Source organism: Ammospiza nelsoni, chromosome 5 (genome assembly GCF_027579445.1).
Source record: "Ammospiza nelsoni isolate bAmmNel1 chromosome 5, bAmmNel1.pri, whole genome shotgun sequence".
Taxonomy (NCBI): domain Eukaryota; kingdom Metazoa; phylum Chordata; class Aves; order Passeriformes; family Passerellidae; genus Ammospiza; species Ammospiza nelsoni.
Genome location: NC_080637.1, coordinates 15,061,337 through 15,077,368, shown reverse-complemented (window position 1 = coordinate 15,077,368; position 16,032 = coordinate 15,061,337). Strand labels below are relative to the sequence as shown.

At 40.0% G+C, this 16,032-nt stretch overlaps 1 protein-coding gene across 1 annotated transcript in view; it reads right to left on the bottom strand.

Moving 5' to 3' along the window:
• SLC2A13 (solute carrier family 2 member 13) overlaps nucleotides 1–16,032 on the bottom strand; it is a 145,298-nt gene that overhangs the window by 105,521 nt on the left and 23,745 nt on the right. Inside the window, exons 2-3 of the mRNA XM_059471898.1 lie at nucleotides 12,156–12,315; nucleotides 8,243–8,451 (exon numbers count right to left, since the gene is read on the bottom strand). Of these exons, the coding sequence (XP_059327881.1) occupies nucleotides 8,243–8,451; nucleotides 12,156–12,315 (369 nt within the window). The remainder of the gene's footprint in view (nucleotides 1–8,242; nucleotides 8,452–12,155; nucleotides 12,316–16,032) is intronic.

Here is a 16,032-nt window from a genome sequence, read left to right as displayed (position 1 = left end):
GGGGTCTTCCCCTGACTGAGAAGGCACTACTGTAAATATAAGAAGTATTGTTTGAAGTTTATGTTATTATATAGAAGACTTTTGATAACAGCCCAAGTTATACAACTAAGCACTACTTCTAGAACATCCAAGAAATGTGTCTAGCTCATCACTTTCCAGCACTGAACTGAGCTCTGAGAAGACATGGAAATTGGGGCCAGAAGCCATTACCTTCTAGCAACTGATCTAGGTCAAGGTCAGTTGGAACAACTTGTTTAAGTCCAAAAACTAGTAGCTTTTGTATTAAAAGAAATAGATACTTTTCTATAAATATAAATTTCTGTAGCTATCCCAAACATGAAACAGAGATAATTTTAACACTTGAGAGCCAGCCAAAAATGTCTAATTTTGGTTGCTCATATTAGGAAAGAAAAATAAACTATTCCATTTGAAATTGTCCAAAGGGCAGGGGAAAGAAGCATAGGGATTTGTTTGTTTTTGTAGCACAAGTTACAAATTCCTATTCCCTTGGACTTGACTGAAACACACTATCCTTATTCACTGCCTCTTCTTTAGACAGTTTTTGATTTAGAAGAACCACCTTCTCTGATAAAAGGATGTTAATTAGTAGTCTTAATCTTCCAATATTTTTTAACACTGAAACCTATTTTTTCCCAAAACAGATACCTGTTCCTAAACAAAGCATGGGGTGCAGCAGGATGTTCAGTGATGCATTCCAATACTGCTTCTATACATGCAGACCCACAGCCAAGCTTAGAAGAGCAGCAGTTCTGAACTATACAAATATCAGCAAATCCAAGTTCATTCTGTGAATAATGTCATTTGGCTTAAAGCAAATTCATTATGCTCAAATCTATTGTTGAATCATCATAACAGATGAAGTATTTTAAATGTTATTTTTCAGACTTGCAGCTTGAATTTTCTGTAGGCTTCAGAAGCTGTGACCTAATAAAAGTTTATTAACACTGTCAATAAAAAGCTAAATGTATTTCCAGAAATTCCATAGTAGACCTAACAAAACTAAACTAAACCTGAAAGTGTCCTGCCTTTCAGTGCTTCCCTATACCTAGAGGAAATTTTACCAAGTTTTACTTTTCCTGTCCTTTAGGACTACCATACATGAAATCTGTCTGGAATTCAGGAAAACAGAACTTGTTCCAAAACACACAACTGATCTGTGATTTTCAGATCTGTGATTTTCAATGGCCATTAACCACCATGTCCAGCTAAATGTTCACTTTATGCCAGTACATCAAAAAACTAGGTGAAAGATTAAGGGATTAGTTTTGGTTATGAGCCACTGAAGCAAGGCCAACTTGAAACACTTTGCCAGGTAAACAAACTCACAGCAGGATTCTTAAAGTATAAGCAGAGCTCTAAGATACCAGCAACAACCTACTATTTTTCAAATATAGCAGTCACTTTTTTGTACAAGGCAAAAAACAATTATGTCTTTTATAAATTACATGCTTCAAAGGTCATATTTGCAAGAATAAGTTAGTTGTTTAGAAGACTTTAAGGATTAAAGGGAACCAAAAGTCTTCTCTCTCTCTATTAATTGTTACATACAATAATTCATACTTTCAATATTCTTTATCAAGTTGTGTAGAAAGTTTTTGTCTGTTAATCTGATTGTACACTAAATCTTGTTAGTGTACTTTCTCAAGATCAAATGTCTCCATGTTCTATTTGCCTGCATTGTATGAATTTTAATTAACCAGGAGTGCTTTTTTTTTAATGGGTTCAACTCCAAACAAACTCCAATGGAGACATACACAGAAAGAATTTTTGTTCTTGAGTACTACTTCTAAGTATAAAATGGTTAAAGTACAAGAATGAAACCAAGACACTCCATTCTTACATCAGCCAAGTGTCCCACAAACCTAAAAGCAAAACCCACTTGGAACTGAAGCTGGCATTTGGTTTGCCAGAAGCAAGAATTTGAGGCTGACATGACTACCACCCATTTTGTATCTGGGGACTTTTTCAACAAACCCTTAACCAAATCCTTTGTTTCCTCTTGCCCCAGAGTCTTCCATCTAATTTCATGGTTACAGGCAAGAAAAGCCACTGATTATCAGAAAAGAAGAATTAACTCCAAATAAGGATTTTAGTGCCCAAAAGTGGAATTATTCAGCGATCTACACAGCCCTACCAGAGCATCACAGAATTACCACATTTCATTAAATAGGATTCCAGCTGATGTCCAATAATAATAAGCATGACTATCTCTTTTTGAGCATCATGCATGTCGGGCAATGGCCTTGGGATAAAAAGCACTCCCAGAAGCAAGAGGAGAACTATGAATAAGAATGAAAACACTGCAAGCTTCTAAGTGTCTCCCTAGAAAGATGCATATCAAATGTTTCCAGCCAAAGCCACAGCCAGGAATACTAACAAGTTAAAATATTACTTAAGAAGCAAAGGTGCAGAAATAGAAATACTGGAACCAGGAAAGACTGAGGGTCCAGATCTCCTGCCTCATAATGTTATATTTTAACTTTCAGTTAAATGGACAAAATTACTAGCTGAAACCTAAAAGCAATGAGGTGGCTTTACCTTTCTGTCATAACACATAGATCTCCAACAGGGAAATACAAAATGTTTAAAAGGAGACTGACTCACTGCTGAAATAGGAAATACAGCAAAAAAAGTAAGTCAAGCCTACAAGACTGAAAGAGTGGCATCTTTCTTTGTGCCACAAAAAAAGCTCAGCTATTACAAAAGTGCATTAAAATAATGAAAACACAGGAAAACGTCTCATCGAGAAGCAGTGCCCATTACATAACATTCTGGTACAGGCACAGAATGGAAGGTTAACAATATTACATTGTAATGATCAATTTTATAAATGTCTCACTGAATTTCACAGAAGCAGCATGGTTCCATGCACCACTGAGCCCCAGTAGTTTTACATGGCAAAATCAGCAAGGAGAACATGTGCAAAGAAGACATCTTCATGATCAGAAGCTGACACATATACACACATAATGACAGATAACAAAAGGCAAAGGTCCACATGCAGAGCAGATAAGGTCAAGAATCTCAACCCTAATTCACAGATTAGAGAAATGTGGGAAAATTAAGGCTGGGGGGGATTACATTGCTCTCCTAATTACAATTCACAGTTACACATCCTTCACCTACACAAAAATAAATGTCTAGTCTTAATGCAAATGACGTGCATTTCATCAAGATGCTAAGTTAGTACCAAACACATCACTTCTGATTTTGTGTGAAATACCATCCATGCATTCTGGCACATCACAGCTGAGGACAGCTACCTGCAGGGGTGGGAGGAAAACCCATGTAGTTTGAATACACTTTGCACCCAGAAAGACAGTACAGATACTTTTCTCCAATTTGCATTGAACATTGTAGTACTGTCCAGCATATGGAAAATTAACAATAATTTAAAACATCTCAACTGGATGCTATAATGATTTCTTTCCAGTCAGAAGCGACTACTAGACTAGCAGCCAGTAAAACTTGTACAAAAGGTCTGCTAGGCAGCTTTATTTTCATGCACAAACCACCACATTAAGTTCACTCCCAAGTGCCTGCTCTAGAACTAACATTACAAATCCCACACTTTAATTTGCTTAAGAGCACAAGCTACTTCATCTATATCCACAGCCTGACAAATTTGGTGGACTTCTAGGATGGGGTTACAGCAGTGGTGAATAAGGGAAGGGCAAAAAATATCCCCCTTGTGTAAAGCATTTGATAGGGTCCTGCATCACAGCCTTGCCCAAACTTGGAGAGACGTGGATTTGATGATGGACCACTCAGTGGATAAAAATTGGCTGGATGGTCACACTCAGAGACTTGCAGTTAACAGCTCAGTGTCCAAGTGGAGAGAAGTGATGAGTGACAATCCTCAGGGGTCAGTAAGGTGACAGCTTTGACAGCTGCATGGACAGTGGGATCAAGTGCACCCTCAGCAAGTTTGCTGACAACACCAGGTTGTGTGGTGCAGCTGATGCTCTGGAGGAAGGGGAGATCATCCAGAGGGATCCTGACAGGCTTTACAGGTGGGTGTGTGAGAACCTCATGAAGTTCAATAAGGCCAAGTGCAAGGTGCTGCAGCAGGGTCACAGCAATCTCAAGCACAAAGACAGTGGACAGTAGATTGAAAGCAGCCCTGGGGAAAAGGGCTTGAGAGTGCTGGTGGACAAAAAGCTGGACATGAATCAGCAGTGTGTGCCAGCAGCCCAGAAAGCCAACCACATCTTGGGCTGCATCAAAGAGCTGTGACCAGCAGGTCAAGGGAGGTGATTCTTCCCCTCTACTCTGCTCTCATGAGACCCTACCTGGAGTGCTGCAGCCAGCTCTGGGGTTCCCCACACAAGACAGATGTGGATCTGGAATGAATCCAGAGAATCAGCTGACTGCACAGAGGTGCACCTCTCCTACAAACAGACTGAGAGAACTGGGGCTGTTCAGCCTGAAGAAGAGAAGGCTCTGGAGATCTCTTAGAGCAACCTTCCAGTATGTAGGGGGGGCTTACCAGAAGGCTAGAGGAGGACTTTTTAAAAGGGCATGTAGTGATAGGATGGGGGGAATGGCCTTAAGATGAAGGAGAGCACAGTTAGACTAGATATTAAGAGGAAATTATTTACTGTGGGGGTGTTCAGGCACTGGATCAGGCTGCCCAGAGAAGTTTTGATTTTCCATCTCTGAAGATGCTCAAGACCAGGCTGGATGAGGCTGCAAGTAAACAGCTTCCTGCCCTTGGCAGGGGGATTGAAATTAGATGATCTTTAAGGTACTTTCCAGCCCTAACCATTCCATGATCTTTGATTCTGCAATTAAGCCCCTGTGCCAGTGCTTACCTGCACTGCTATGATTTGATTGCCTATTTTTAACTAAGGTGCACTGCAGAACCTCTGCCTTAACTGTACTAAAAACTACAACTCAAAGCAGTGTGAGTCAGACTTGTTTTGCTAGGAAGAGTTGTGCCAGAATGCTCTCCCAGCAATGTCTTTGATCTTTCTCTCAACTGCAGACCCCCTTCTGACCATTCTCTCCCTTTTCTCTCCATGAGGCTTCACAACCTAAGCCAAGCACTGGGGAATCTGTATCCCCATATTTGAGGGGGAAGGTCACTCTGCATCTCAACTCTTGGGGAACACTCTTTTTCTAAAATCTTCCTCATTCCAATTTTCCTATCAACAGCCTGTTTTTGCAGTACAGCATCTGAGAGCTGATGTTAACAGATGATGATTAGATGATGACCAAGATTTGACCTGTCTTGCAATGTTACTGCAGAATGCAATACCCTCCCTTCCCCTTCTCAAAATGCAAAGATACAGCACCAGAAGTCACACTGCAAGTACATAACAGAGCATGCAAAAGCAGTATCCACAGCTGCCATAAAAAATGTCATTTGCATAACCAGTCATGAGGAAAGTATTTGTCAAAAAGATACATTATTTTCCTGATGCCAATCTCAAAATGCTAAACTGTAAGCTGCTTATCAGTATCAGCAGCACTGATTTGATTAAATGTATTGGAAAGGATACAGAAATGTGAGTCATTCACTCAACAGGTATCCCATAACTGTATAAAAGACTTCTGAAGCAGAAGTTTGTTGCTGAAGGCATTTCTGTCATTTTGAAGACAGGTGCTGCTTGATGGTCATGTGAAAAATGCAGTGAAGTTCTCTAGTTTCATGACACACATTTAAACCAAACTTTAAAGTAGCTTCAACAATACAGATGAAGTTCACTCCTCCATGATGAGAGCAGTTGATGAAACAGTTCCAAAAGGCATGACAGTTCTTTAGTGTAGGACTGGAGAAGGTGTTATGGCTACACTGTGTTACTCCCTTGCAGAGAAGGAGTCAAACACAGCCTTAGTTTCACTTAGGGATGCTCAAAGGAACTGGCAGAGATGCTTCTGCATCAGTCAATGAAAAAGAACATCTGTCCTTTCTCAAGAAAGAAAAAGACAGCAAAGGAAAATGCACTTTTACCTAAAAGTAAGCCAGATGATTTTCAGAATGCAAAGTCATCTTTCCTTGAATGTCATGAACACACACTGTCATTTCAGGTTTATTAAAGTTTTTTGTGAAACTGGAATGAGGTTCAAAATGTCTGACAGGATTTACAGTGATCTGCCACTGCTATTAACCAACATTTTAAAACACTGTCTGCCACAAATAGAAGAAAGTAATAAAAAAAAGTTTCCCATTAATATAGATAACCCCCCCCCAAAAAAAAGCAACAAAAAAAATCCCCACCCAAACTAATATACACATAGCAAAATAAAATGCAAAGTCTTTGCAGATGCACATGTTTAAGTTGTCAATACCTGAAAACCTGCCAGTGGAACCATGAACAGAAAGCTGCTTTTGCACTACACAAGCAAAATTCAATACTGGGGACCCAAACAACTCCTCACAGAAATGAAAGCAATTACAATTTAACACCACCTGTAAATACCACCTGTAAGTCGCAGAAAGTTAACAAAAGCAATGTATGTCTTGATGCTGACATACAAAGTACCTCTTTATAACAATGAAGTTCTTGAGTTAAATGAGATGAAGTACAATTATAATCAGAATCAAAAGTGACCATAGCTGCCCAATGCCTGTCTGCTAAGCATTTATAACAAATGGGACAGCATATACTTGTTACTCATTTTTATAATGCCCTTGGGTAACAACTCTGAGGCTGCAGATTATCTGAGAGCAAAACACTGATTGTCTGTAGCCAAGCTTTCTCCTAGGAAATGTGATTGATTTAACTAAACTCCAGGAACACATTAAGTTTTTGGGGAAGTGTGTGGGGGGAACCAAGAGACCTGCACATCCCTGACAACAATCTCATTGATTGATGACACAATTAGTGTCCCAGTCCAAGCTACAAATATATAAAGGATTTATTTAACAATGGAGTCAATCCTACTGCACCTACAACACCACATTTGATTCACAATTGTTAAGAAGCATCATGACAAAAGATTTAGGAGTGACAAGCAAGGTCATACCCTATAGCCCAGCGATGGAAAACAAGGGACTGAGTAGGCTAAATGCATGTTCTTTTTATTTCTACAAAGTGTTAAACTTTAGTACTGGACATTAAGTGGTTTTCCTCAGAAGTGAATACCCCAATCCCTAATTAGAATGAAGAACCTAAGCACGGGACTCTTAAGTCCAAGCTGTTCTACGAATACCCACTTCATCTTTTTAACAAATTAGCTTTAATGAACTTCATTTCCCAGTCCTGAAGAACTGGGGAAAAAGGTATTCAAAGCCTCAAAACTGTGTGTGAGGGAAAAAAACCCCAGCCCTGCTTCACACTAGTGATGAATATTTTAAAAATTCTTCAACTATATGTCAAATATCTTTTTCTAGACTCATAATTATTTATTGTAAGATTCAAAGAAACCTCCATAAGGCAGTGAGAATAGGTATAATCAGATGCTGAATCTCAGTTTACACAGATTTAAAGTAACATCCATTTTTCTTTCCATTAGCTCTGAGAAACTCCAGTATTTTCCTATCAAGGATAACTCTTAAGAGCCTTAGTTGACATTCTCAGGTCAACACTTTCTTTGCAGAAAGCAAAGAAAAAATATGCAGAGTACAGAAAGTCAATCAAATGGTAATCTTGTTTTATAAGTACATACATGAACACAAAGTTTTGAGCAAATATGACACAAAGATTCAAAGGACTGAAAAAGGTGATTTGGTTTAGGTGCCTTATTCTCTTGAGGACAGATCAAACGGACTTTCAGAAGCTGCTTTTACAGAAAAAGAATCTCTGTACTACAGGCCTTGTTTTGTACATCTTTTCAAAGGCTTCTTGTCTAGAATGCAGTTTGCTGGATAATTGAACCATGTACAATACCTTCTGACCTCCCTCATGTCTGTTTGGCCTTTTCCACTGATGAAAGAAACCAAACTTTATTTTATTTATTTCCACTCTTGGAGATGTGCATTCTTAAACTGATCCATTTTCTGATATCAATTCTCACATAAGCGTAGGTGGTATAAACTTAAGAAACCTACACAACTTTACTCTTCCCTCACTTAAGAAATCAGGACCTAATTTGAAAGCATGGGATCCTAGAAATATCTTCAATTTTGAAGCTACCAGTACATTAAATACTTCAAAGAGCAAAACTGATACAGATAAATAAAAGCATCAAGCTCCCACAAGCTACAACTTCAACATTCCTTCTGATTTTTATCTCCTCATTGACAGACAGAGTGGCCAACAAGTATTCAGCATACCTGCTCCAACCTCCTTTTCTTCTTCTTCAATGTTGTTTTTGATGCTGTCATACTCTTCATCAATTGCCTGGTTGCCACGCATTTGAGACAGAATCCTCCGTGCCCTCTGGGTCTGCCCTTTCTGAATGAGCCAGCGGGGACTTTCGGGAAGAAACAGGAAGCCAAGAAACTGTATAACTGCTGGTACAGCTGACAGGCCCAGCATGTACCTGCAAATAAATCAGAAAATAGATACATATCTACTATTTTCCTACAAAAACACACTATGAGAAAATTTAGTTAAAGCTAGTCAAACTGTATTTGCAGACTAAATCTCCCACTCCTCGTATTCTTTCTCACTGCAAGTTAAGGAGGGAAGAATCATATTCTGCAGATATTTTAGAAAACATGATCTTTCCTTCATTTCCAGGAAATCTCAGGAACATGGTGACTATTCTGCCACCACTGACTCTAGTGCCACTGCTCCTGAGGACACTAAGTTAGACTAAACAAAAAACCTGAAATATTACACTAGTTTGAAAATGGATAAACCCTTCAGTGACAATAATCAACAGAAAGAGAAAGCAAATGCATGGAGAAAACCAAGAACTGTTGGTGAAAAAGATGAGATTGAAATCCTGCTAATTGTTTCACCAACATATTAAAACAAACACCAACAACAAAAAAACCCAGCCAGAGAGCAATGTATAATTTAGTCAGTAGTACATATACACAGACACATTTGCCAGTTTTAATTTAGAAAATTTCTGACTATAAGCAGAAACACCGAAAAAAGTTCATTGCACCAGCACAGCAATTTACACAAGATCTTTCAGAGAGTCTGCTTTTAAATCTCCACACAGATGCAGTGTGAGGTTTTAAATAAAAACTGCATTTTAGATGCCCAAGGGTTACTATTTACAGCATCAAGGCTATTTCTGTACTCAACAGAGAATTACCACTGGTAAAAGCACAGTTATACTTCCAATGATCAGCACACCACCAATTTTCATGGGTGGCTCTGGTCTATACACACCACATTTTTATATTTCTTCAGTAAAACAACAAAAGTATAAAAAGAATTGCATGACCGTGTATAATTTTGTTCTGCTTTTACATCTGACCTTTTCCCATTTACACTTCACCCAGATTCTTTTCACTTTCATTAAAGGCTTTAAACAGTCTGGTGTCACCTGTACATTATTGCAGTTATCACAAGTTGCACATCAGTGGATACAATCATTAAAACACCTCCAGAAACCAGTCCCTCTGAATACTGAGGTAGCCTGTACTCATAAACAAATTCACACCTTGACATCAGTCAGGAGATTAAGGAGATTTGCTAATCTCTGCTCTAGCTCCTCTCTCCACACCCCAGGATGGACACCTGCTTTCACAGTGACTCTGCAGCCTCTTACCTGGATCTTTTTATAAAGCATGCCTGAGATTGCTAATTGAGTAGGAAGGAGAAAATAACTATTATTGAAAACCTTATATTAGGGGCAATGAACCAAATGCATTTGTCAAGTCCAAATGCATTTTGAGTAAAAATGGAAAAATACTTTCTTAGAGGCATTTAATGAAGAAAAACATGGGCAGTACAAAAGACAGAAAACTGGAGAATGGTAAAAAGAATACCCAAAAGGTAATGCAAAGAGGATGGCCATCCCAGGACAATGTGCATGCAGACCAGTCTTCCCACCCCCAGCTGAGCTCTCAAGTTCTTCTTAAAACCAGTCAAAATTTCCAAAGGTCATACAAACAAAACTTGGTCTAGAAAGAGCTCAGTTAGCAGCTCTCTTTTTTTGGTAACACTTTAAAAATTATATAGCTCACTATTAGTTAAAAAAGAAAAGCATAAGAAAGAAAATAAATTCAAACCATAAAGTCAGTGGAAGGCTTATTAGCTGAGTAGTCTTCAGTCAATGTATCTAACAGTGTCACTAATCCACTCATGTTCTTATTCCTCATTCACTAATGCTCTCATTCATTAATGACCTCATTTATTTCTATACTTTTCCTTCTCCACAAACATTTTGGTAGCAGTGTACAAAATACATAGACCACTGAAGCTCACCAAATTGTAGATTCAATATCTTTATTGGAGGGACATTTAGAAAGCCTTTTCTATTTCAAATGAAGAGTAAAACAAACTGAGATTAAAACCAACTGCTGTATCCTGTCAAAGTGCATGCTGAAGTATGTTTTCATGCATCTAAGTATGCAGATTTAGTCTTCAGACTCCTGTTGCTTAAATTTCTGCTCCTCCAAAGCCCTTCAGTCACTTAAATGCAGCAGAGCCTCCAGAACTAAGCAGTTGGGTGCCTGCAATCATCTTAGGAGGCAAAATCAATCAAGGCTCCTGAAAGCTTGATTCATACCAGTTGGTCTCTATTGGATTGTTTATCACAGACAAGACAAGAAAGAAATGTACAGACAGAGCTCCCTCATTGAACTTAAGTTTCCAATCTGCAAAATTCTGATCAAAGTTGAATAAAAGGAGCAGGTCAAAAGGAAAACGTTTAGTTGAGAGGGAACATCCATTGCAAGTTCTAGAGTTGGTGTAATTTTCAGAGCAAGCCATTTTGATATAATCAATTTAGAGTAAACCAGGCAATTTTAGACATTTCACGCAGTGAGCCAGCTTTCAGAAATCTAATATAATTCTTTCCTATACAGATTACAAGACTTTGTGTTTGAAGCCAGATGTCTAGCAGACCTGAAAAAATCCAGCATGAAATTTAATAAGTCTGCTGTAACATTTCTCCTTCTCTGACATACTGCTGCAATAGTATTAAGATGGCATTAGCAGAGTTTATAAAGCTAACCTAAGGGTCATGTTAAATATTTGTTTTGTTTATTTTAATTTAATATCCAGCATTTCCAAGAATAAGCAGAGCCAAGAAAAATTTAAGTTCCTTATTGTTTGTTGCAGCACTCCAGTGCTTAGCCATTCAGTCAGTAAGAGACTCAATAACTGCTGTGATGTTCCTTCTTCTGTGTAATGACTCAGGGGCAGATATTTGTGATTTCTCTTCATGTGTTTGCTGGCCACTCCTTTCAGGTGACAGACCATCTGCACTCTTCCCTGCTCAGCCTCAGGTTGCAATAAACTAGCTGAGGACATGACACCATCCTAATTAACAGCTCCAGCACTGCAGCTGGAATACTTGGATACCTCATCACTGAGGTGGTAGCTTATTTCTTCATTCAATCCAGCAGAGCAGTACTTGGCACATGCATAAAACACAGCATTACTGCAAAAGTCACCCAGCACATGCCAGCAGGCTGCAGAAACTATTGCTCTTCACTACTCCACGCACCGTGCTGCACTAGGACTACAAAATACCAGAGAAAGCCACAAACCAGGAATAACAATGCATCACTAAGATGAGTTGCACAAATGGAGCATGTGACATAGAAGAGTCTGAGAGAACTGGGTTTGTGCAGCCCAGAAAATAGATTTTTATTATTTTATAACATAAGATTTTAGCTATAAATTTATGCTACAGTATCCTTCAATTCTGATAGATGACCACTGCTCAGATTAAGAATATTCAAACTTCAGCTCTATCTTGCACATACACCATATTACTTATTGGAAATTTGCCTTTTGAAAAATCAGCATGTAATTATTGTAAATGCAAAAGGCAAGCTACCTTCATAAACGTCATGACAATCATTCACATTTGTGATGTATATTTATTACTCTCCCACTTTAAAGTTTAGCAAAGTCAAAAAACCTGTGCATGCTGTGAATATTAAGCTTAAGCGAAAGCATGAGGGATCTATTTTGGCAAGATATCCAAGTTCCATTTTAATACACAGTTTTACCACTTTCTATGTAAACTCTGTTTTACCAACAAGAATTATAATAGCTGTCAACCAAATCAGGACTACAGCAGCTTGCTTTTAGCAAGGAAGGCTCACAAACCTCCATCCATCCTTGGCGAGGTAGCTGAAGATTCCATCGACCACGCTGGCGAAGAACTGCCCTCCAGTGATGAAGAGAGTGTTAATGGTGACTAATCTGCCTCGTAAGTGTGGTGGAGCCACTTCTGCGATGTACACTGGCACAGTCATAGATGCTACACCTACAGGAATAAATTCAGTTACAGTTATAAAATTGAAAGAGATACTACATGGCTTTTTCATCATAAAATACTATTTTGGGTTTGGCTGAGACAGAGTTCTTTTTCTTCATGGTAGTTAGTACAGGGCTATGTTTTATATTTGTACTGGAAACGGTGTTAACTGTTCAGGGATATTTTCTTTATTCCTTACACAGAGTCAAGGCCTGTTCTGCCTCTCACCCCACCCCAGCAGCAAGGCTGGGGGCACACAAGTAGTTGTGAGGGGACACAGCCAGGACAGCTGACCCCAACCGATCCAAGGGATATCCCAGACTACATGGCATCATGCTCAACATACAGAGCCAGGGGAAAAGGAGGGAAGGGGGGACAGTCAGAGTTGTGGAGTCCATCTTCCCCACCCAACAGCTGTAACACATGATGTAGCCCTGCTCTTCTGCAAATGGCTCAACACCTTCTTGCTCATGGGAAGTGGTGAACGAGTTCCTTGCTTTGCTCATGTGTGTGGCTTTTGCTATACCTACTCAACTGTCTTTATTCCAACCCATGAGTTTTCTCACTTTTACTCTTCCAATTCTCTCCCTCACTCACCCTTCCAGCAGGGAGTGAGCGAGCAGCTACACAGGGCTGAGCAGCTGACCAAGGCTGGCATGACAAGTAGTGACCCAAACTGAGCTGGCTGTGGTGCCCAGTAACTCCACAGAAAACACCTCCTCTCCTGCCCTGAGTGACCATCCCAACAGCTGGAGCCCAAAGTCATGGACTAAAGGAACTCAATGGACACTTTACAGATATTCCATAGGGGTGGTCCATAGACCATGGGAATGATATCTGTGTATTATATCAAAGAATGGGCAGGAGGTTCATGGGTAATAAGAATGCACTGCATCTGTGGGGGGATAGAATGTAGGAAAATAAAGATAGTGCAGAAGGTAGTCTCATCCCTGAGGAGTTGCAGCTGTACTAATTACCAGAAATTAGGAACAGGCTGCCCTTAACAGGCCACAGCTGTGTCCAATGAAGATGAGTGCTACAAAAGAGTGGATTAGCTAGGTGGGGAGAGACTTGGAGTTTGTGAGCTGTGCTGAGAAAGGAGCTGGAGTTTGTTGGCTGTGCTGTGAAGAAGGAGTCAGTGCTGTGAGATGCCCATGAGCAATCAGCAAGAAAGTATGGGAACTTTTGCAATATGATGATAACAGCATCTAGAGCAAATAGGGGGTGTAGAATGCGCTGGTTTCAGCTGGGGTAGAGTTATTATTCTTCATAGCAGCCAGGGCTATATTTTGGATTTAAACTTAGGGTTTTTTGCTTACAAAATGAACTCTATTCAAGGTGAAATCAGCACACACTTGAATGGATTAACCTGGACAAATTTGATTTCTGACTTTCAAAGGATGAAAACAACAAAAATGCAACTAACCAACTCTAGAAGCATTCAAAAAGCAAATGGTTGCTAGCAGCTGTATTGGAATTTCAAGGTTTGATGTAATGATACAAAGAATAAATTTCTTCAATTCGCTTTGCATGTACAAGGAAATTAAATAAAAGGATAGATATAACTATAGTTTTGAAAGAAAGAGATTCTATAATCCAAGTAAGCACACATAAGTCAAAGGGGCTAACTGAAGACATCAGGTGTTCACAAAACTCTGTTTAGAAATAACTTTACCATGGTTTCCACAGCCAGAAACAAAACCAAGGCTAAGCATTATCGTTATTATTATTGTGTAATTTCCTGACTTAGTTTAAAAATATTCCATGTGCTATTTCAAGTACAGGCTGGCTAGGCCCTAAGCAACCTGATCTAGAGAGTGGCCTCCCTGCCCAGGCAGAGAGATTGGAACTGGATGATCATTAAGGTTCCTTTCAACCCAAACCATTCTATGATTCAATGCAAAAAAACTCTATCACCATAAGGAAACAAGGACTACCACTAAACCACAGCTGCTTTTCATTCTGTCTTAACACCAGCAGTATTTCCTACTAACTAGGCAATGAGTCATTTGTGCAAAAGACAGAAATGTCCACAAGAAACACACACAAACTGTAAAAACAGTTCAACAGTGTATGAAGAGCATACCTGGCTGCAGCACATACTTTGGTGGTCGAAATCCCTATTTCCTTACAAGAACCAACACTGACAACCAGCAGCAATTTGTTTTGTACATTTGGCAGCAGCGACCCAAAACCATATTTTGACTGAAGTCAGCTGAGATACAACCTGAGCACAGCCAAGTACCATCAGACACAATACATCTTCCAGCCTGGGGCAGCTCCACAGAAGCACAGGCCAGTGCCACAGCCCCAGCAGAAAAAGGGGTCACTTAAAAGCAAGCACATGGCTCTTGAAGCACAGCTATGGTTCCTGGCTTGTGTCACAGCAGAAGGGATTCATCATGGGATGGGCAGAGGCTCTGGCTAGCCTGGCTGACTCGCCAAACTAAGAGCACAAAATCATCTTTTGCAACAAGGTTAGCCTGACAGGACTGCCGGGAGCCTCCAAAAGCTCGAGCGAGGAATACAGATCATTCAATAACAAAATGGCAAGAGAAGATCCTTTGTTGTGGTAGGTAAATACTCACAGCAGCCTCTCAGCATGATAACCAGTTCCCAGCAGGGCCTCCCAGGACATGCCAATGCTTCCTTCTCTTATCAACTGAGCAACCGGCACAGAATAAAAAACCCAAATGAAAATGTCAGGGGAAAAAAAAGAGCATTAAAAATTTATTCAACCAATTTACCAATTTTCAAAGCCAACAAGAATGCATCATGGAAAGAAGCATTCAAATAGTCCTTTGTGTATTTGACAGAGAAGTGAATTTTCAAGCCCAGCTCACCATTAGGGAGGTTTCTCTTCCATATTTCATGTCAGTATTTGAAATAATGATGATTAAAGTGATGGAGACTGCACACATATAACAGCAAATCCTTTTTGGGAAAGCACAGGTGTGTGGCCACTTGCTGGAAACAAAAGCCACTGAGGACCCATCCAAGGCAACAGCTGCCACTGGAGCAGAGGGGCAGAGCCCTACAGCTGTGGCAGCCCTGGCCTGGTGAGGCTAGACCTTCCTGCTCCCCAGCCATCCCCTTGCCTTGGGCATCTCACCCAATGCCCAGGCTTGTTCCCCCACTGTGGTGTGGCCATCTTCCCATAGGATCCTTGGGCCCGTATGTTTGTTGTCATCTTATTGCTAAAGTCCCACACCTTCTTGGTGATTGCTCATGTGCAGCTCCTCACAGCACTGACTCCTTCTTCACAGCTCAGCCAACAGCCTCCAACTCTCTTCACAGCACAATCAACAGGCTCCAACTCTCTCCTCACCCAGCTAACCCACTCTTTTGTAGCACTCATCCTTATTGGGCACAGCTGTGGCCTATTAAGGGCAGCCTGTTCCTAATCTTTGGTGATAGTACAGCTGCAACTCCTCAGGTGTGAGACTGCCTTCTGCACAGTCTTTATTTTCTTACACTCTATTCCCCCACATATGTTAACATGTATCTTTGACACCCATAATCATTCAGTGAAGTTAATTTGAGAAGATGGCAACATCTCTATGTGGTTTTTACTAGAAAGCAGTTAGAAAGATGTGCAGGACCAAAACCAATACAGGCTTTGTAAAAAAGCTACCTTTTATCCCTTTTCAAATCTTGATGAAGATCATTCTACCAGGACCTGCAGAGGAATCTTGTTCAAAGCATGACAGCCAAAAATGCCTCTCA